Source organism: Haematobia irritans, chromosome 2 (assembly GCF_050003625.1).
Source record: "Haematobia irritans isolate KBUSLIRL chromosome 2, ASM5000362v1, whole genome shotgun sequence".
NCBI classification, from domain to species: domain Eukaryota; kingdom Metazoa; phylum Arthropoda; class Insecta; order Diptera; family Muscidae; genus Haematobia; species Haematobia irritans.
Genome location: NC_134398.1, coordinates 95696884 through 95718741, shown reverse-complemented (window position 1 = coordinate 95718741; position 21858 = coordinate 95696884). Strand labels below are relative to the sequence as shown.

Genomic DNA, 21858 nt, shown 5'->3' with positions numbered 1-21858 from the left:
CCACTAGGAACAATTTTGGTTAATTTTACAAATGAGGCAATTGTAGAAAGTTTTAACTGAACGCTGACATCACGCCAAACCTCAAATATAAGTACTTATTTATCGACTAATTAAAGAAATTTTGTTAGACATAATTACTTTTTTCACATGTTAAGGTGAGTATTAACTTCGAGTTTAGCCGCTTAAATCGCTAAAGTGAAAACTAAGGGCGTTTTCGTTTCGCAAAAAATATGTTGCCGTGGTGTTACACTACTTTTTAATACCCACCACCATAGGATGGGGGGTATATTAACTTTGTCATTCCGTTTGTAACACATCGAAATATTGCTCTAAGACCCCATAAAGTATATTCTGGGTCGTGGTGAAATTCTGAGTCGATCTGAGCATGTCCGTCCGTCCGTCCGTCTGTCCGTCTGTTGAAATCACGCTAACTTCCGAACGAAACAAGCTATCGACTTGAAACTTGGCACAAGTAGTTGTTATTGATGTAGGTCGGATGGTATTGAAAATGGGCCATATCGGTCCACTTTTACGTATAGCCCCCATATAAAGGGACCCTCAGATTTGGCTTGTGGAGCCTCTAAAAGAAGCATATTTCATCCGATCCGGCTGAAATTTGGTACATGGTGTTAGTATATGGTCTCTAACAACCATGCAAAAGTTGGTCCACATCGGTCCATAATTATATATAGCCCCCATATAAACCGATCCCCCGATTTGGCTTGCGAGGCCCCTAAGAAAGGCAAATTTCATCCGATCCGGCTGAAATTTGGTACATGGTGTCAGTATATGGTCTCTTACAACCATGCAGAAATTGGTCCACATCGGTTCATAATTATATATAGCCCCCATATAAACCGATCCCCCGATTTGGCTTGCGAGGCCTCTAAGAGAAGGAAATTTCATCCGATCCGGCTGAAATTTGGTACATGGTGTTAGTACATGGTCTCTAATAACCATGCAAAAATTGGTCGACATCGGTCCATAATTATATATAGCCCCCATATAAAACGATCCCCCGATTTGGCTTGCGAGGCCTCTAAGAGAAGCAAATTTTATCCGATCCGGCTGAAATTTGGTACATGATGTTAGTATATGGTCTCTAACAATCATGCAAAAATTGGTGCACATCGGTCCATAATTATATATAGCCCCCATCAAGGCCGTAGCCAGGATTTTAATTCGGGGGGGGTTCAACTTAAAAAAAAAATATTCATACAATCTCATGTGTAGAAAATTTTATTTATGCATAGGTATGTATACAATATTTTTATACCCACCACGGGGTATAATAAGTTTGACATTCCGTTTGTAACACACCGAAATATCGATTTCCGACTATATTCTTGATCAGGGAGAAATTCTAAGACGATATAACGATGTCCGTCTGTCCGTCTGTCTGTCTGTCTGTCTGCCTGTCTGTTGTAGTCACACTACAGTCTTCAATAATGAAGCAATCGTACTGAAATTTTGCACAAACTCGTCTTTTGTCTGCAGGCAGGTCAAGTTCGAAGATGGGCTATATCGGTCCCGGTTTTGATATAGTCCCCATATAAACCGACCTCCCGATTTGGGGTCTTGGGCTTATAGAAATCGTAGTTTTTATCAAATTTGCCTGAAATTTGAAACCTAGAGGTATTTTATGACCATAAAGAGGTGTGCCAAAAATGGTGATTATCGGTCCATGTTTTGGTATAACCCCCATATAGACCCATCTCCCGATTTTACTTCTTGGGCTTATAGAAACCACAGTTTTTATTCAATTTACCTGAAATTGGAATTCTAGAGGTATTGTAGGACCACAAATACGTGTGCCAAAAGTTGTGAGTATCGGTCCATGTTTTGGTATGGTCCCCATATAAAACGACCTCCCGATTTGGGGCCTTGGGCTTATAGAAACCGTAGTTTTTATCTAATTTGTCTGAAATTGGAAATCTAGAGGTATTTTAGGACCATAAAGAGGTGTGCCGAAAATGGTGAGTATCGGTCCATATTTTGGTATAGCCCCCATATAGACCGATTTCAAGATTTTACTTCTTGGGCTTGTAGAATCCGAAGTTTTTATCCTATTTGCCTGAAATTGGAAATCTAGAGGTATTTTCGGGTCATAAAGAGGTGTGCCGAAAACGGTGAGTATCGGTCCATATTTTAGTATAGCCCCCATAAGAACGATCTCCCGATTTAACTCCTTGGGTTTCTAGAAACCGTAGTTTTTATCTGATTTGCCTGAAATTGTAAATATTCTGGTATTTTAGGCTCACATAAACGTGTATCGGATTAAGTTTTTATCGATCCATTTGGTAATGCCTCCATATAGACCGACTTCACTTCTTGAGGGTGTAGAAGGCGCACTGGTCATGAAAATTGCTTGAAACTCAATGTAAAATTTCCAGATTTTACTTCTACAGATTTAAGATTTCAAATCAAGACCTGTCTGATCTGTCTGTCCGTCTGTCTGTCTGTTGTAATCACGCTACAGTCTTCAATAATGAAGCAATCGTGCTGAAGTTTTGCACAACCTCGTCTTTTGTCTGTAGGCAAGTCAAGTTCGAAGATGGGTTATATCGGTCCAGGTTTTGATATAGTCCCCATATAAACCGACCTCCCGATTTGGGGTCTTGGGCTTATAGAAATCGTATTTTTTATCCAATTTGCCTGAAATTTGAAATCTGGAGGTATTTTATGACCGTAAAGAGGTGTGCCAAAAATGGTGAGTATCGGTCCATGTTTTGGTATAGCTCCCATATAGACCGATCTCCCGATTTTACTTCTTGGGCTTATAGAAACCGCAGTTTTTATTCAATTTACCTGAAATTGGAAATCTAGAGGTATTGTAGGACCACAAATACGTGTGCCAAAAATTGTAAGTATCGGTCCATATTTTGGTATAGCCCCCAATAGACCGATCTCCCGATTTTACTTCTTGGGCTTATAGAAACCGCAGTTTTTATTCAATTTACCTGAAATTGGAAATCTAGAGGTATTGTAGGACCACAAATACGTGTGCCAAAAATGGTGAGTATCGGTCTATGTTTTGGTATGGTCCCCATATAAAACGACCTCCCGATTTGGGGTCTTGGGCTTATAGAAAGCGTATTTTTTATACAATTTGTCTGAAATTGGAAATCTAGGGGTATTTTCGGACCATAAAGAGGTGTGCTGAAAATGGTGAGTATCGGTCCATATTTTGGTATAGCCCCCATATAGACCGATTTCCCGATTTTACTTCTTGGGCTTCTAGAATCCGAAGTTTTTATCCTATTTGCCTGAAATTGGAAATCTAGAGGTATTTTCGGGTCATAAAGAGGTGTGCCGAAAACGGTGAGTAGCGGTTCATGTTTTAGTATAGCCCCCATAAGAACGATCTCCCGATTTAACTCCTTGGGTTTCTAGAAACCGTAATTTTTATCTGATTTGCCTGAAATTGTAAATATTCTGGTATTTTAGGCTCGGTCCATTTGATAATGCCTCCATATAGACCGACTTCACTTGAATTGCTTGAAACTCAATGTAAAATTTCCAGATTTTACTTCTACATATTTAAGATTTCAAATCAAGACGTTATTGTATAATTTTCTTGCACACTTACAAGAGATGTTAATGATTCCTCTAAAACTCAAACAAAAATGGTTCTTATAAATCAAGAATCTGATATAGTCCTCATAGGTGAAATCTTTAAATTTATCTTCGGGAATATCCTCAAGTCCTCAAGCCCTCCTGAAATTTCAAAGGAAACCCTAATATTTGGTTCATGGTGGTGGGTATTTAAGATTCGGCCCGGCCGAACTTAGTGCTGTATATACTTGTTATAATATTAAATTGAGCCGACGGGCGTTTTGGGCAGCAAATAAATCAATGACTTCTTCAGTCGGCACATTTATTCGGCGATGAACCGACATTAATGCCAATCCATTGAGTCTACTCTCGCTAGTCGAATTTCTAAGATACGTCTTTAATCTCTTCATTGTTGAAAATGAACGTTCGGATGAGCACGTAGTAACTGCAGGGATGGAAAATGCAGTACTATAGTACTTTTTTCAAACCTTTTTCACCCCGGTCAGTACCGTAGTACCCCCGCGAATTATTTAGTACCTTTTGTGTAGACATTTTTGAGTCGATATCAGATTTATGGTACAATAGCTTTGACAAAATATTTTAATATTTTGAGAAAGTCTTTATCAACCTTATTTGCTAATAGTCTTTTACAAATATGGCAAAACAGACATGTTCATGTGGGAAGAAAATCTCGATTTTGTAAAAGACATAGTCAAAAACAGGATTTTATTGAACTTCAAGAAAGTTTTAGTCGAAAAAAGAATGCGATTCTATATTATCGATTTTTTATTTCGGTAGAAATAGTTGTCAACATTTTATTTCTATATAGAATTTTTGCAAAATTTTATTTTTATAGAAAATTTTGTCAAAATTTTATTTCAATTGAAAATTTTGTAAAAATTTTATTTCTATAGGAAATTTTTGCAAAATTTTATTTCTATAGAAAAAATTTTGCAAAATGTTTTTTCTATAGAATTTTTTTGCAAAATTATTCCAGCATAATCCGGCTATCATACAAAACCTTTTTTTCAAGTGTGGTTCATTGTTGGGTTTAATGAACTGCCTGAATTTATTCTGATAATTGGTTGATAGTTTTGCTGCAAGTAGAGGATGCTGATAAGGAATGTGGTAATTCCGAAACCATCCAACCATCTTGAAGTCTATAGGTCTTTGCCCAAATAAATTTGACAAACATTATTTTCCTCCGTTGGTTAAGCAACACTTGTAGTTTAGTCAATGTATGGTTTTAAGCTGAAACAAAAAACAACAATGCCAACAATAACAAACAAAACGAATGGAAAATTTTATTTCTATAGAAAATTTTTGCAAAATTTTATTTATATAGAAAATTTTGTCAAAATTTTATTTTCTTTAAAATTCAGTCTCTTGACAATAATATTCAAGTGAAATTTTTGTTGAAATTTAGTAAAAAGTACCTTTCCGCTCAAAAAATACCTTTTTTGAACTTTCTTAAAAATTGTATTTTCCATCCCTGAGTAACTGGCAAAGTGACCAAAATTTTTAAAAGAATATGCACGTTTGGAAAAATCTCTTTATTGCTTCCATCGCTGAATTGGGCAGGTTCTTTTCGCAGGTTTTGCGCCATTTCATTTACACATGTGTGTTTGGCTGTTTCGTTGTTGTTGCTATGGCCAAACAAAGCGAGTCATGTTCACAAAAAGAACAACAAACACACATAAAAAGCAGAAATACATTTTCCAAAAATGAAATTTGTGGTGCGAGAACAAAAATATTGTGCAAGTTTTATAGGTAAGCGTTTTTCAAAATAAAACCTCCAGCTTTTCTTCAACATCTTCGATAAGATTTTTCTATGCAGCTAAAAATATATATTTATTTATATAAAAATATTCATTAATTTCGGGGGGGGTTTGATCCCCCTCACCCCCCCCCTGAATACGGCCTTGGCCCCCATATAAACCGATCCCCCGATTTGGCTTGCGAGGCCTCTAAGAGAAGCAAATTTCATCCGATCCGGCTGAAATTTGGTACGTGATGTTAGTATATGGTCTCTAACAACCATGCAAAAATTGGTTCATAATTATATATAGCCCCCATATAAACCGATCACCACATTTGACCTCCGGAACCTCTTGGAAGACCAAAATTCATCTTATTCAGTTGAAATTTGGTACGTGGTGTTAATATATGGCCTCAAACTCCCATGCAAAAATTGGTCGATATCGGTCCATAATTATATATAGGCCCCATATAAACCGATCCCCAGATTTGACCTCCAGAGCCCCTTGGAAGAGCAAAATTCTTCCCATTCGGTTGGAATTTGGTACGTGATGTTAGTATATGGTATCCAACAACCACACAATTGGTTCCTATCAGTCCATAATTATATATAGCTCCCATATAAACCGATCCCCAGATTTGACCTCCGGTGCCTTTTGGAGAAGCAAAATTCATCCGATCTGCTTGAAATGTGGTACATTGTGCTAGTATATGGTCGTTAACAACCATGCCTAACTAGGTCCATATCGGTCTATAGTTGTAAAGGGTGATTTGTTAAGAGCTTGATAACTTTTTTTAAAAAAAAAACGCATAAAATTTGCAAAATCTCATCGGTTCTTTATTTGAAACGTTAGATTGGTCCATGACATTTACTTTTTGAAGATAATTTCATTTAAATGTTGACCGCGGCAGCGTCTTAGGTGGTCCATTCGGAAAGTCCAATTTTGGGCAACTTTTTCGAGCATTTCGGCCGGAATAGCCCGAATTTCTTCGGAAATGTTGTCTTCCAAAGCTGGAATAGTTGCTGGCTTATTTCTGTAGACTTTAGACTTGACGTAGCCCCACAAAAAATAGTCTAAAGGCGTCAAATCGCATGATCTTGGTGGCCAACTTACCGGTCCATTTCTTGAGATGAATTGTTCTCCGAAGTTTTCCCTCAAAATGGCCATAGAATCGCGAGCTGTGTGGCATGTAGCGCCATCTTGTTGAAACTTGTTTGTTAGCATCGAACGATAGCGATCGCCATTCACCGTAACGTTGCGTCCAACAGCATCTTTGAAAAAATACGGTCCAATGATTCCACCAGCGTACAAACCACACCAAACAGTGCATTTTTCGGGATGCATGGGCAGTTCTTGAACGGCTTCTGGTTGCTCTTCACTCCAAATGCGGCAATTTTGCTTATTTACGTAGCCATTCAACCAGAAATGAGCCTCATCGCTGAACAAAATTTGTCGATAAAAAAGCGGATTTTCTGCCAACTTTTCTAGGGCCCATTCACTGAAAATTCGACGTTGTGGCAGATCGTAAGTCTTTTCATGATGAAATGTCAAAGCATACTGAGAATCTTTCTCTTTGACACCATGTCTGAAATCCCACGTGATCTGTCAAATACTAATGCATGAAAATCCTAACCTCAAAAGAATCACCCTTTATATGGCCCTCAGATAAATCGATCCCCAATCACACAAAAATTGGTCCATATCAAGTTCATAATTGCATATAGCCCCCATATAAGCGACCCCCATATTTCAATTCTGGCTCTCTACGTACAAAAAGTCCATATCGATTCGTAATTATTTATAGACAACTATACATAACTTTTTGGTCTAATATATACCATGTATGGACTAAATCACAATTTAGAAAACGATGTTAAGAAGTTTTAAGATACCACAACCCAAGTAATTCGATTGTGGATGACAGTCTTTCGTAGAAGTTTCTACGCAATCCATGGTGGTGGGTACATAAGATTCGGCCTGGCCGAACTTGCGGCCGTATATACTTGTTCCTCATTGTATTTTCTCTCAAATTATAGTATAATTTCAAAGTTATTGGTAATTCATAATGTTGTGAGGGATACAGGATCCAACAATGTCCTTCATATTTGGCAATCAATTTCGAGAATGTTGCACATTTTTTCCCAATCGAAATCGCCATAAATCAGTAAAAAAGGCATAAAAGTATACATATTTGTTGCAGATTTCTTTATATCTTGATGGGGAATAGCCCAAAGCAAATTTTCACAAAGTTTGTATTCCTTAAAATAAATTATTAAAGAAAAATAATCGTGAAAAATTTGCGATTTTAGTGGCTAGTCATATGCCTTTATTATTTCCTATAAATATTTCAAACAAAACACTTCAGAATTTCTTAAGATTTGTACATTTTACCCCAAATGCGCCAAAAGATTTGTACATTTTACCCCAAATGCGCCAAAGGATTTATCCATTTCACCCATGCACCAAAAGAACATTCTTGCAATATTGAACTCCAATTTTTTCCTTCAAACAATGAACTTTTCTTTAAAGGTGGGCATTAAGTTCGAGTTTAGGCGCTAAAAACGTAATTTTTCACGATTACTTTTCTTAATAATCCATTTTAAAGAAAACAAACTTTGTGAAAATTTGCTTTGGGCTTTTCCCCATCAAGTTATAATAAAATTTGCAACAAATATGTATAATTTTATGCATTTTTCTTACTGATTTAGTTTTCACTTTAGCGATTTAAGCGGCTAAACTCGAAGTTAATACTCACCTTAACATGTGAAAAAAAGTAATTACGTCTAACAAAATTTCTTCAATTAGTCGATAAATAAGTACTTATATTTGGGTTTTGGCGTGATGTCAGCGTTTTGTTTGGTTAAAACTTTCTACAATTGCCTCATTTGTAAAATTAACCAAAATTGTTGTTCCTAGTGGTTTCACTGTTAATGTACATATTCACTTTATATGATAAAGGAACACTATCCTATTATAAATCAATTCCTATCAACAATAATACCTCCACTACTCATTAAAAACCATTGGACATTGATGGAACATGAATTTTCAACGATAATTTTATGGAAAATGTACTATTTAAAAACCGTAAATTAATTTGTTTACCAAGCGTTGTTTCAACGTTGGCTTCCAACGCTGTTACAACGCTCAATATTTATAACCATCGTAAATTTCTGACTGGGAAGATTTAATAAATAAGTAGGGTTTTCTTTTTCCCGGAGTTTTTCATTCCCGGGAAAGCGGGAATTTTTTTCCAATTTCCCGGGATCCCTCCCGGTCAAAGGGAAACCTGCTTCGATGTGGCATATATTTAGACTTTTGAATAAATTAAAAATCGCCTAAAGCTACGGTTATAAGGCACTGTCCGGGCCACTGACAATGTATTATTATCAATATTCCCGAAAGAAATACACCATCAATATTTGATATTTAAGTAACTATCATAATAAATGCTGCCATTTTTATAAAAACATCCTTGCAATAATTATGAAAATATCCGAAATACCGATAAATACCAATTAAAAAATGATTGATATTTGTTACGTTTCCAATTATATTAATTCATTCAATTAATTTGTTAATCAATTCGGAAATAATTTTCAATTAAACATTTGATTGATTCAAACACCTTGTTGATTGAAATTGAATAGTTTTCAGCGATGAAGAGAAAGAGCGAAAAGACGACAAGAGAATGTGTATTTATTCAACAACGCATGACGGAGAGATACTTCACTATATGCAAATTTTCGATCAATGTTCCCGAAAGAAATACACCATCAATATTTGATATTTAAGTAACTATCATAATAAATGCTGCCATTTTTATAAAAACATCCTTGCAATAATTATGAAAATATCCGAAATACCGATAAATACCAATTAAAAAATGATTGATATTTGTTACGTTTCCAATTATATTAATTGATTCAATTAATTTGTTAATCAATTCGGAAATAATTTTCAATTAAACATTTGATTGATTCAAACACCTTGTTGATTGAAATTGAATAGTTTTCAGCGATGAAGAGAAAGAGCGAAAAGACGACAAGAGAATGTGTATTTATTCAACAACGCATGACGGAGAGATCAGTCTGTGGAAGTAACTCGTAAAGAACTATTGGGTTTTTGTTTTTCGTATAAAGGTGGGCGCTATGTTCGGTTTTCGAGTTGAAAAACACTTTATTTTCGCGATTACTTTTTCTTAAATAATCAAAATTATAAATGAAAACAAACTTCTTCCTGTAAAGTCGAAAATCTAGAGGAACAAGAAAATGCGCATCAATCGAGTTAATTTAGTTGCTTTATATTGAACTGTTTCGATAAAGTTACCACGAAAATGTCAACGCGAAAAGCGAACATACACAAATTTTTTTATTTCAATAACGAAGTTCGCGGATTCAATCATTTTGTTAATTGAAATGTCTTCAATCATGAAAGTGATAGTATCAATCACCCGTTTTGATTGAAAACAAATACGATTTTCAATTAAAAATTTAATTGACTTTTGTCACGGAATTGTGTGATTGGATCAATCAAATATATATATATATATATATATATATATATATATATATATATATATATATATATATATATATATATATATATATATATATATATATATATATATATATATATATATATATATATATATATATATATATATATATATATATATATATATATATATATATATATATATATATATATATATATATATATATATATACATTTGTTTTGACATGGCAGGGAAATAAAACTTCTCAAGGATCTGTTCTCTGTTTTCGCGAGCATTACGATGGGCTCGCCTGTGTTCCTTTTCGATGATATCGAACACCCTATCGGCTAAAGTCACATCCTCTACCATTCGTTGTGTTATTCGTATCTTATACGTGAAAAAATTGTTAAATAGACATTATTCAAAATAGGAATAACGTTTTCTGGGATTTTAATGCCATTTATAACATTCGGATTCAAAATTCTCCTGAGAACACTTGCAAGATTTTCACAATTTAATACAGGTATGGTTATAAAAAATCGTTTGTATCCCTGGTGGGGTTCCTCTTTGCATTCAAAATTTGTTCCCTGACGTATTATTATCTGATTCCTAAAGACGTTTATCGGAGACTCGACGTGTGGTATTAAATCGGAACTATCCTGTTCCGCTGAGTGAATTGTGACTTCGGATGCACAAGATTTAGATTCAAAGATATACTCTTGTTGGCTATGGTGGTAAGTACTGGTGGGAGAACTTGTATTCCAGAACTGCTCATAATCCAATATATTTTGTTGTTAATTGTCAGCGATTCGTTTTCCATTTGAAGACTGAAGGATCCATCAAGGTGATGGGACGTTCCATTGGACCAGATGGTATTGTTGAAGTTGTCCAAGAATATTGTGTCGTCTTTAAGTAATTCGATTTGGGATTCTGCACTGGTAACATAATTACACGCTGTTTGTCCACCCTTCAAGAGTCGAGGTAGGCAGTCTTCTTCTGACAGCTGCTCTAGCATTTCCTTTTTACAAACCATTGCGGTGGCTAAGCGAATGCAATTGCCTTTAATGCCATAGGTTTCATCCTTATTCACAAGTATAGTTTTGTAATTTAAGTCCACTTTATGGCCATCCTTTAAGACCGCTCGTACAATCAGGTGGTTGAATTTAATTTCTTCCACTTTTGGCATTGACAGTATGTACAAAAGTCGGGAGCCATTGGTGTAAATAGAGGGCTCACTGTATTCAATGGCCTCGATGACATTACTGTAGGGAAGAACTTCTATTTCACTTACTAGTTGATTTATCTCTTCCTTGTTCAACAGATTGCTGTTCACAACCTTAGCCTTGGCCATTTGGCAAGCTCGAACTAGTTCGCTTACGTCCTCCTTCAGAATCATCGCCTTGTGCAGTATTTCCTGTGAAAACTTTGCTTGGATGTTTCGTCCCAGCATATCATTTGTTGCATTGATAACTCCATTTATGGTCCGCAAGAGTTCTTGTGTTTTAGTGGAAATTTTAGAATTTATTTTGTATTGAAGATCGTTGTTAGAAGCAAGTGCGTCCTGGCTTCGTAGGATTTCATCCCAGTCTGTTGCATCAGGAGATCCGGCTATCCACTTCCAAACGGAGCCAATCCAATTGATTGAGCGTTTTTGTTTCTTGACTTTGGGTCCCTTCAGCTCATCAAGTTGAGCGCGGGGTTTTCCAGCTGGAATGCTATAATATCCTTCAAACCTGTGGTCTCATTCATTTTGTTGTTTTCTTCGTCCAATCGATTCAAGACATCCTCATAGCGCTGTGAATTAATTTGAAATGTCCGTTAATCACCCAACCATATCCGTCACGAATTGTTAAAATGGGCGAGTCCAGATTGAATGTCACATAAGCTTGTGCGGTTGCACAGAGGCAAATCCTAAGAAATAATTTTAATTTTACACATATTGTTTGAGATATAAAAATGTTGTGCCGAAATTTTAACAACTTCTTATTCTATAAAATTTGGTAAATGATTTGAGACTATTAGAATAGGTTTATGATATAAAAATTATATATTCTAGTTGCGCTAAAAAATTATAAATGTACAAATCATGTCAAAAAACAAAAAAAAATCTTAAAGCCAAAATTTTAACAATACTTATTCGCTAAATTTGGAAAATAATTCGAGAATATTAGATTTAACAGTATTAAAATTATTTAACTAGGTTCTAATGTTTATTTTCTATAGTTATAAGTCATACAATAATAAGTCAGATTTTTAAACCGAAATTTTAACATTCTTTCTTATCTTGAAAAATTTAGAAAATGGTTTTATATTCTGAGGAGGTTTAATCTAAGTTACTAAAATGTTTCTATACTAAGTGGTTAGTAGTAATTTGTTAGTACTAGTTATTGTTAGTGAGAGGAGTTCGGGAAGATGGAAAACAATGTGTTGGAACGAAAAGTGTTTAGTAAAATGAAATGTTAACTTTTGAATAGGGGAAGCGATTGTTATAATTTTGTTAGTAACTTTTTTCAGTGTGTTAGCATGGTTAGAATTGTATTTCTATTGTTAATTTTTGGGTATCTTGTATGCCTTATTCAGCAATTATTTTATTTCTTATTTTTTGTGCGCATCTTTGGGGCTTTATTTGATTTATTTTCTTTTTTGTGCCACTCTTTGGGCATTATGTTCGTTTTCTTGTATGCCATTTTAGGCAGTTATTTGGTTTTGTATGCCTCTTTTGGGCGTTATATGTTTTACCTCATTGGGTATTTTGATCAGTAAATATTATTTTAGCGACTATTCTTGGAATGCAGGCGTGAACTTAGATGACATAGGAAGGCTCATGTTAGTCCCTTTTAGCCGTATACATTAGCCAGCATAGGCTTACTCATGGCATGAGTACCTTCACCGTCAATTAAAGCCAATAGATTCCCGGTGGAGTTGAACCACGACGAGTGCCGTCCCTCGGACCACCGAGTGAACTGGAATTGAACCAATGCGACGGGTCGACTACAAATATTGAACAATTTGAACCCAGACCGCTGGGGCTAGATATCTATGCATGAGCCATCTAACCTCTTGACCACATAATCGCTAAAATTGTTATTGTAAAATTGTGATAGTAATTTCAAATTGTTTTTATATTTCGTTTTAATTTTTTGCCTTTTGATAATCTTAGGCAATTTCATAATTCAAAAAAAGAGTAAATTTTCATCTTGTTGTTTGCCTCTATATTTAGGCTTTTTATATGCCCTTTGGGCCATTGTAATTAATGTTATTTTTTGAGTCATGTTGACTTATTTTGCAATGATATAATATTAGTTTTTGCCTTTTTATTTAGGCTTGTTTTTCATTTCATTCTTTGCATAATTCTTGTTTTGCCATCAAGGCTTTTCGATTTTTGTTTTTAATTAATTATGTTTTTTATGTCTGATTTGTGGAATTTCTTTCCACTTCCTGTGATAATAGTGGTGTTTCTGTTTTCAGAAACGGTTTCTTTTCTGTATATTGGTTTTTCTTTACCTTTAATTTGTTTGTTGGCGACGAACAGTTCGTCACCAACACTGAAATCACGAGGAGGAGATCGAGTCATGTTATTGCGAGCATTTCTAGACTCTTGTTCATGTAGTAAAAGAGCCTTGATGTCCTCATACGTCTTTTCCCTAAAATTAGCTATACCTTGATAATTTATCCTAGAAGTCCTATTCAAAAAGACGTCTGCTGGCTTCAGTTTCGTTACGGAATGTATGGTGTTGTTGTACCTATCTACAGTAATCGCAATACGTTCCTTACACGGATGAAAAAGACTGTTTTTCATATGTTTTGGCTATACACATTATATGTTTGGAACACAAATTTTTAAACACAATATTTTTGAGTGCAAGCATATAATGTTCATAAACTAGCATAACATGTTTGCACTGAAAAAAAAGCATACTCGGTTCCAAAGATTTTGTCTTTACTTTAAAAAATTTGGTATTGATTCCGAGCCAAAGAAGCGGAGAATACAAGTAAGCATACTTTTAAGACACAATTCTCTTTTAAATTTAGGTTTTGTGTACTTGCTTCTAGGAAGCAAATTTTAATTTTTCGCTTTCTCAGCTTTTTTTCTTCATATGCTATCAAAGTCCTTTAAAAACGAGTTAACGGCAACTTCATTTTCCAAATTAGGACTCGACTTCCAGTAGAAATTATGCTATGTTTGAAGTAAAAAACTTCTTTAAAATAAAGTTTTGAAAAACATGTCCTATATTTGAACGATTTTTTGCTTTGTAGTCAAGATGCAAAAAGACAACAAATTTAAAGACAATTTCATTAAATTTAAAGAATTTTTCTGAATTATTAAAGTCAAGTTGACCTTAGCCTATAATTTTTTTCTTTCATGTTAAGATACCCATTTTTAAGTCAAATCACTTAATTATAAGGACAATACGACTTCATTGAAAAATTTATCGACTTTTGGACAAGGAAAATATCTTTATTTTAGAGAAATGCGTCTTCTATGCTAAGCAAAATTTGTATTCGTATTTTAAAGACATGAAATCTTTGACCTCACGACAATATTTTTTTCAGTGTGGGACATATATGTTAATATGTTAGAACATATTATGTTTGGGACATAAAATGTTTGTAAATATAATATGCTTGGATGCAAACATATATTAATTTAGAAATAGCCTATAAACATATATGTGTTTAGTAGCTTGGAGCGCTATTTAACAGGGAGCGATATTGAATTAAGTTGGTGGTTGTTGCTTGTTTTTACAAAATTAACATTTTATTTTTCCTTGGGCAATTGATCAGCTCTTCTTTGATCCTTACAAACTGTGTGGTCCGCTGTTCGAATCCCCGTCCGGCAAAAGGTAAAATTAAAATAAAAAAATCATACAATTGAATAATTTCTTCTACAATGTTTGTATTACAGAAAAAGGTGCTAAGAACTAAAAAATATCGTGGAAGTGAGAAAGATGTGGGGGAATATACAATTGGGCAGAAACAAAATTTTGAGCATTCAGGTCGAAAACCTATGTTGTTAGCACCTATATTACCTGTTTATTTTCATAATTCATTATGATTGTAAATATATAAATAAATAAATAAAATTTTGAGCACAATATTGTTTGGGAGAATTTTTTTAAGCATATAATATTTTTGGGTGCAAAATGCTTCCAAACATATTATATGTTCACATAATAACATATTGTTTTTTGGAAGACAACATTATTGAATTTGGATGCAAAAATACAAAATGTTTGGAACTTAGACTACCCAAACATATATTGTTTAGACCAATATGCTTTCAAACATATTATATATTGGAAGAGATCAAACATATAAATGTTTGGGCAATACCCAAAAATATATATGCTTGAAGCAAAATATGTTTGGGAGTATATGTTACAGAAGCGATTTTTTGTGAGCGTGTAGGTGTCACTTTAGGCAGCTCGGTGCAAAGACAAGGATATATTTCAATCAAGGTTGAATGTAACCTTTCCACCAGACCATTGGCCTCGCTTCTCTGTGTAGGGGTCTGGTAAATTTCGATTCCTAGGGAACGGATATAATTAAGGACCAGTGGGGCCAAGAATCCACGTTCGTTGTCCATTACCAGGACACGAGGAACGGTAAAATAATCAAGAGCGATTGTAAGTTTAGTCTTTAAATGGGGTGAAGGTTTATTTTTTATAGGGAATAATTTTGCAAATTTGGTAAATTTGTCAATGCAACTGAGATAGTTTTGCTTCTCTATTTCAAAAAGATCTATGTGGAGAATCTCGCAAGGGTAATTCGGTATAGGTGTAGGTTGCATATGAGGTTTAGAAGGATGTCTATCATATTTATTTTTCTTGCAAGTCTCACATTTACTAATGTAATCCCTAATTTGTTTTGACATGGCAGGGAAATAAAACTTCTCAAGGATCTGTTCTCTGTTTTCGCGAGCATTACGATGGGCTCGCCTGTGTTCCTTTTCGATGATATCGAACACCCTATCGGCTAAAGTCACATCCTCTACCATTCGTTGTGTTATTCGTATCTTATACTTGAAAAAATTGTTTAAATAGACATTATTCAAAATAGGAATAACGTTTTCTGGGATTTTAATGCCATTTATAAGATTCGGATTCAAAATTCTCCTGAGAACACTTGCAAGATTTTCACAATTTAATACAGGTATGGTTATAAAAAATCGTTTGTATCCCTGGTGGGGTTCCTCTTTGCATTCAAAATTTGTTCCCTGACGTATTATTATCTGATTTCTAAAGACGTTTATCGGAGACTCGACGTGTGGTATTAAATCGGAACTATCCTGTTTCGCTGAGTGAATTGTGACTTCGGATGCTGTGTCCGTTTCAGATACATTGCTCGGGTCATCATCGGCGACCATTCGTTTTTCCTGGCTTGTAAATCAATTCAACGTTGTACTCTTCTATACGCGCTTTCCATCGTTTAAGTTTTGCGTTATAATTTCGATTACTCAATGAAAAAGTTAAGGGTTGATGGTCAGTATATATCCTTATCTTTTTCGTGCCATAAAGGTACGATCGCAAATTATCCAACGCCCAAACGATGGCCAAGAGTTCTTTCTCATTGGTGGCGTAATTCTCTTCTGACTTGTTAAGAGAACGTGATATATATGCAATAGGTCTATCATCGCCAATAGAACCCTGCGAAAGTACCGCTCCAATTGCGTAGTCTGATGCATCCGTTGTCAGTTTGAAAGGCTTCCCAAAACGTCAGCAGAAATTAATAGCCGTTTCAATTCATTAAATGCTTGTAAAGCCTCCTCATCTAATTCTATGTTCACTCTTTTCGAAGCATTAGCTCGTATCTGTGCGTTATCCCCCCTAGTCAAATTTGTCAATGGTTTCGCCACCTTGGCATAATCTTTTATAAATTTTCTGTAATACGATGTCATGCCAAGGAAGCTTTTCAATTCCTTATGGTTTTGTGGTGGCAAAATCATCTTTATCGCTTGTATCTTTTTTGGATCGGCACGTACGCCATCGGGTAATATTACATATCCAAGGAATTCAACTTCCCTTTCCAGGAAGCATGTCTTTTCAAGATTCACTTTAAGATTGGCGTCCATGAGACGCGAGAACACTTTTTCTACATTTAGTTTTGCCAAACACAATTATATCGTCAATATAGACATAACAAATTTTACCAATGTACTGTTTCAAAACATCGTCAATCATTCTTTGAAAGATCGCCGGCGCATTCTTTAGACCAAACGGAAGTCGCAGAAATTCATATTTTCCGTTCATAGTCGAAAATGCTGTCTTTGAGATGTCGGAATCTTTCATCGGTATTTGGTGAAAACCTGATGTAAGATCTATTGTTGTAAAATAATTAGCCTGGCCTAGGCTACAGAGAGTCGTATTAATGTCAGGGATATGGTATGTGTCAGCTACACGGATGAAAAAGACTGTTTTTCATATGTTTGGCTATAAACATTATATGTTTGGAACACAAATTTTTAAACACAATATTTTTGAGTGCAAGCATATAATGTTCATAAACTAGCATAACATGTTTTGGACATATATGTTAATATGTTAGAACATATTATGTTTGGGACATAAAATGTTTGTAAATATAATATGCTTGGATGCAAACATATTGAAAAAATCCGTAGGAAATCCTTTGGTGATTAGGTCTAATTCCTTTGGATTTTTAATATTTATGAACGGCGATTTATACACCTTTTATTTCGAAGTATTTCAATTTTACGCCTTTCACGCGCTTTTACTTACGGCCGATTTGAGTAATTTTAGTAGAAAAATAATAGAGACTTTAGAGGATTTTAATTGTGACTTTTGATTTCAATTTATTTGAGATTAATTTTCCTTAACTATGTGAAGTGATTATTTGCTTCTTCGTTGATCGCTGGTCAAATTCAAAGAGACCAAAACATTTCAATTTTATGCTTTGAGAAACCAAAATTCAATTCTTCTCTATCGGTTTCTTTCCAGGTTGAATAACAAAAAAAATTGTAACAATAAATATATATATAAATGTTTGTTTAGTTATTAGTTATGCATAGTTGTGTGTTTACCAAGTATTGCGTAGAATGTATAGTTGAATGTTTAGTGAGACTGCAGTATGTCTGTTTCATGTTGCGTTTATGAGTTCAGCTTAAATGTATGTATGTTTACGTAGAGTATGTATACTTGGTCAGTATAAGAGTTTTCAATTTGGGTAATAAATGTAGCAAGTGATCATCAACATTAGGGTGGATTACAATTATATGGTCAATAAAAGATATAGAAAATATTTTAAAATAATTGTTTTCATATTTATGCCGAAGTGGCATAAACATACTGCCCCCGCGAGTATGTAGGAAATTCAATTACTGTGTAACACACTAGCTAGTTTTTCCAAGGCCTTTTTAGCTCCATAAATTAAGTTCCTTGTTTGAATTTCTCGGAATCGATTGGTTGGATAATTCCTCGATTTTTGTTCATCCCTTCGGAACAAGTCTCTATACCGTGATGATGTAGATGATCTTCGCAAGTCCCATTGCTTGGAGACGGCCCGAGTGTGTAGTGGCTGTTTTGAACGATGGATGCTCTTATGGTTGTCTTTTCGTTGTGTTCGATGCAACAAACTATGATGATGGCCACCACACCTCCTACATACTCCCGTTGATGTACATACTTGTTTTTGATGAGACTGTGCCAAGCAGTTTGAGCAGTACCTTTTCTGTCGAACCACCTCAAGTTTTTCTTCTATACTCATCTGCAGAAACCGTGTACAAGATTGTAGGCTATGGAAACGTTTACATACAAGGCATTGGCCGTAGTGACTATATTGGGGTCTATGAAAAAGAAAATAAGAATATAAGTGACAAATAAAAAAATAGAAATATAGGAAAGAGGGAGATTTATGGTAAGAGGCATAATTTAACTATGGGTCGTGTGAGTACACCCGATTGCGTTCTAATGTCTGCTACTCGAACATGATCATCTGAGCCGTGATAAACTTTTAATATTCTGCCAAGTTTCCATTCTTGAGGAGGGAGTTGATCATCGTTAACCACCATATTCTCTGGTTGAATTTCGGCCTGTGGCTCTCTCCACTTATTTCTTTTGTGCTGTTCACGCAAATATTCTTCTTTCCATCGTCGACTAAATTCATGATGAATTATCTTTAACCGTTCCCACCTTTTTATGTATGATAGCGTATCTGGAACATATTCAGGAGCAGCAACAAGTGGGGCACCCCTCAAAAAATGGCCAGGGGTTAATGCAACTAATTCCTGTGGGTCCTCAGAAATGGGTGATAGTGGCCTTGAATTTAAGACTGCTTCTATTCGGGCCAGCAATGTCGTAAATTTTTCATATGTGAATTTATGATTTTTTGTAGTTTTTTGACTCTTTTTGGTAATCCGCGACGACTGACAAATCTAATAAAGGTGGCGAGAAAGGCATCTGGCGACAATTCTGAACACAACTCCAGATGAACTGCCTTAGTGCTAAAACATACAAATATACAAACGTAAGATTTGTGGTATATGGCTTGGCGAATAAGGGATGCTTTTATTTGAAATGGCCCTGTGAAGTCAATGCCTGTGACTGTAAATGGGAGAGAAAAATTGGCTCGATCCGAGGGCAATGGTGCCATTAATTGTGTTTGTGAACGTCGTTTATATATAACACAATCTTTACATTGACGAATGCATTTTCGAATGGCAGATTTTACTCGGGAAATATAGTATTCTCCACGAATTGAGCGCAACATTAGGCTGTTTTCAGCATGAAGCAAAAATCCATGCATAAATCGTATATATAATTCGCAATACCGGGATTTTACTGGCAGAAGTTTTGGATACTTCTCGGAGTATGAAATGTTTGCCTTGACGATTCTACCGTCTACGCGAATGAGACCTTTGCTGTCTATAAATACATTGAGTGGGAGTAACGAACTTTTTTTGTTGATAGGCTGATTTTTAATGAGACAACTGTATTCTATGGGATAGAATCTTTTTTGGGCCAAAATCACAAGTTTTCGTTTTGTTAATTTGAATTCATCATGGGAAATCGTTGAGGTGCTACATTGCAATTCTTTTGGAGCTTTCTTTGTGTTATTTATAAACCGATATACGTACGACAAAACACGTATTGCGTGGTCCCATTTGGAAAACCTTTCCAAAATATCTTCTTCTTCCATCAAAGTAAAATTAATTGCCAATTTTTTCTCGGGGGGGTCAATTGTAAGAGACATGGCCTGTGGCCAATTTTCTTGGGGTTCAGATATCCATGAAGGACCTTGCCACCAGAGGGAAGAATTTTTTAATTCAATAGGGTTTGACCCACGGGTGCCGAGATCCGCTGGATTTTGGCCTGATTTTACATGACGCCATTTAATATCACTTAAGTTTTCATTTATTTGTGCAACCTTATTAGCCACATATGTTTTCCACGATGAAGGCGGTTTTTGTAACCAACAAAGCACTATTAAAGAGTCCGTCCAAACCGATATTTCTTTAAACGTTATGTTGACATTTTGCACAACGTACTTTATTAGTTTTGAGAGCAAGAGAGCAGCACAAAGCTCTAGGCGGGGAATCGTCAATTGTTTAATGGGTGCTACTTTTGTTTTTGAGATGAGTAAATGACAATAATAATTACCATTGAGATCTTGTGTTACTACATATATATTTGCACAGTAGGCTTCCATAGAAGCATCACAAAATCCGTGAATGCGAGATATTGATGAGGGTGAGTACATTATCCAACGTGGAATTTCGATTTGTTCTATGTGGGGCAATTTTTTAACAAAATCTAACCAAATCCGAAATGACTTTGGGCTTAAAGGTTCATCCCAATTCGTACCTTCACGCCAAAGTTCTTGTAGAAGCTTTTTAGCAATAATTAAAACAGGCGATAGCCACCCTGCGGGGTCGAAAAGTTTGGCTACCGCTGATAATACTTTTCGTTTTGTCACGCACTCTGAGTGAATTGGTTGAACGGTATAAGAGAAGCAATCCCTAAGAGCGTTCCATGTTATACCTAGGGTTTTTGTATAACTGTGATAGGAAAACTTGAGAAAGTCTTGATCTAATAAAAAATTTTTTGGGATCGAATCGAGAATTTTTGGGTGATTGGCAGTTATTTTACGTAATGGAAATCCTGCTGAGTTAAGAGCTTCCATCACCTGCTTCAAAGAGTCTACGGCTGAATCGAGGGAATGGGATCCTGACAATATGTCATCTACATATGTCTCGGTCTTAAGGATGTTGAATGCCTTGGGCCATTGATCATGTGAGTCCTGGGCTAACTGATGAAGGACCCTAATGGCCAAAAAAGGGGCGCATTTGACACCAAATGTCACCGTGCAAAGAGCGAAATCTTCCGGGTAACCGTGTGGGTCTATTTTGAAAATAATTTTTTGAAATTTTCTGTCGTGGGGGTGAACCATAATCTGGCGGTACATTTTTTCAATGTCGCCATTAAAAACGAATCTATACGTACGCCAGTTTAAAATCATTATGGTAAGGTCTCTTTGGAGAATAGGGCCAGCCAATAAAACATCATTTAGAGCGAGACCATTGGAGCTTTTTTTGGAGGCGTTGAATACAACGCGGACTTTTGTTGTTCGACTTTCTGGTCGCAATACCGCATGGTGCGGGAGATAAAAAGTTTCAAAACTATTTGATCTTGTATTATCATTACGTGTTGCCTTTTCCATATGGCCTAAAGTTAAATATTCTTCTAAAACGTCGTGGTATTTTCGAGCTAATTCCGGATCTTTTTCCAAAGAATTAGTTATTCTATGGTATTGAATAAGGGCTTGTGCCCGAGATGCACCCAATTTTAGCTCATTTGGATATTCCGGCTTGAAAGGCAATCTGACCATATATCGTTCAGTGGTTTTTTGGAACAAATTTTCACAATACTGGTCTTCATCGGAAGTAAGTGGAAGTAACTTCCTCTTGTTCCCAGAAACGTTTCAGAATTACGTTTATGGGATCATCTATTTTTTCATTAGTTTCAATATGAAAAGTGGAACATTGTTGGACTTGTAGTGGGCCACTTACCACCCACCCAAATATTGTAT

General features: G+C 35.4%; 1 protein-coding gene across 1 annotated transcript; it reads right to left on the bottom strand.

Annotated features, from left to right (window-relative positions):
- Nucleotides 1–16504: 16504 nt before the first annotated feature.
- LOC142224817 (uncharacterized) lies at nucleotides 16505–21657 on the bottom strand. Its single transcript, XM_075294600.1, has 5 exons — nucleotides 19285–21657; nucleotides 18735–19204; nucleotides 18287–18616; nucleotides 16964–17163; nucleotides 16505–16905 (listed from the first exon to the last, which is right to left on the bottom strand). The coding sequence occupies exons 1-5, from the start codon at nucleotides 21655–21657 to the stop codon at nucleotides 16505–16507; spliced, it is 3774 nt and encodes a 1257-aa protein (XP_075150715.1).
- Nucleotides 21658–21858: the final 201 nt, after the last annotated feature.

Bases quoted from the DNA above. Each gene is read 5' to 3' on its own strand.
- LOC142224817 (XM_075294600.1), bottom strand. From the start codon at position 21,657: ATGGTCAGATTGCCTTTCAAGCCGGAATATCCAAATGAGCTAAAATTG. The intron at 18,617-18,734 runs GCAATCGGGTGT...TCTTTTTCATAG, and splicing joins CGAGTAGCAGACATTAGAAC to ACCCCAATATAGTCACTACG. The intron at 16,906-16,963 runs GTAAAATTTGTT...AACTAAATGTAG, and splicing joins TGTTTTGAAACAGTACATTG to AAAAAGTGTTCTCGCGTCTC.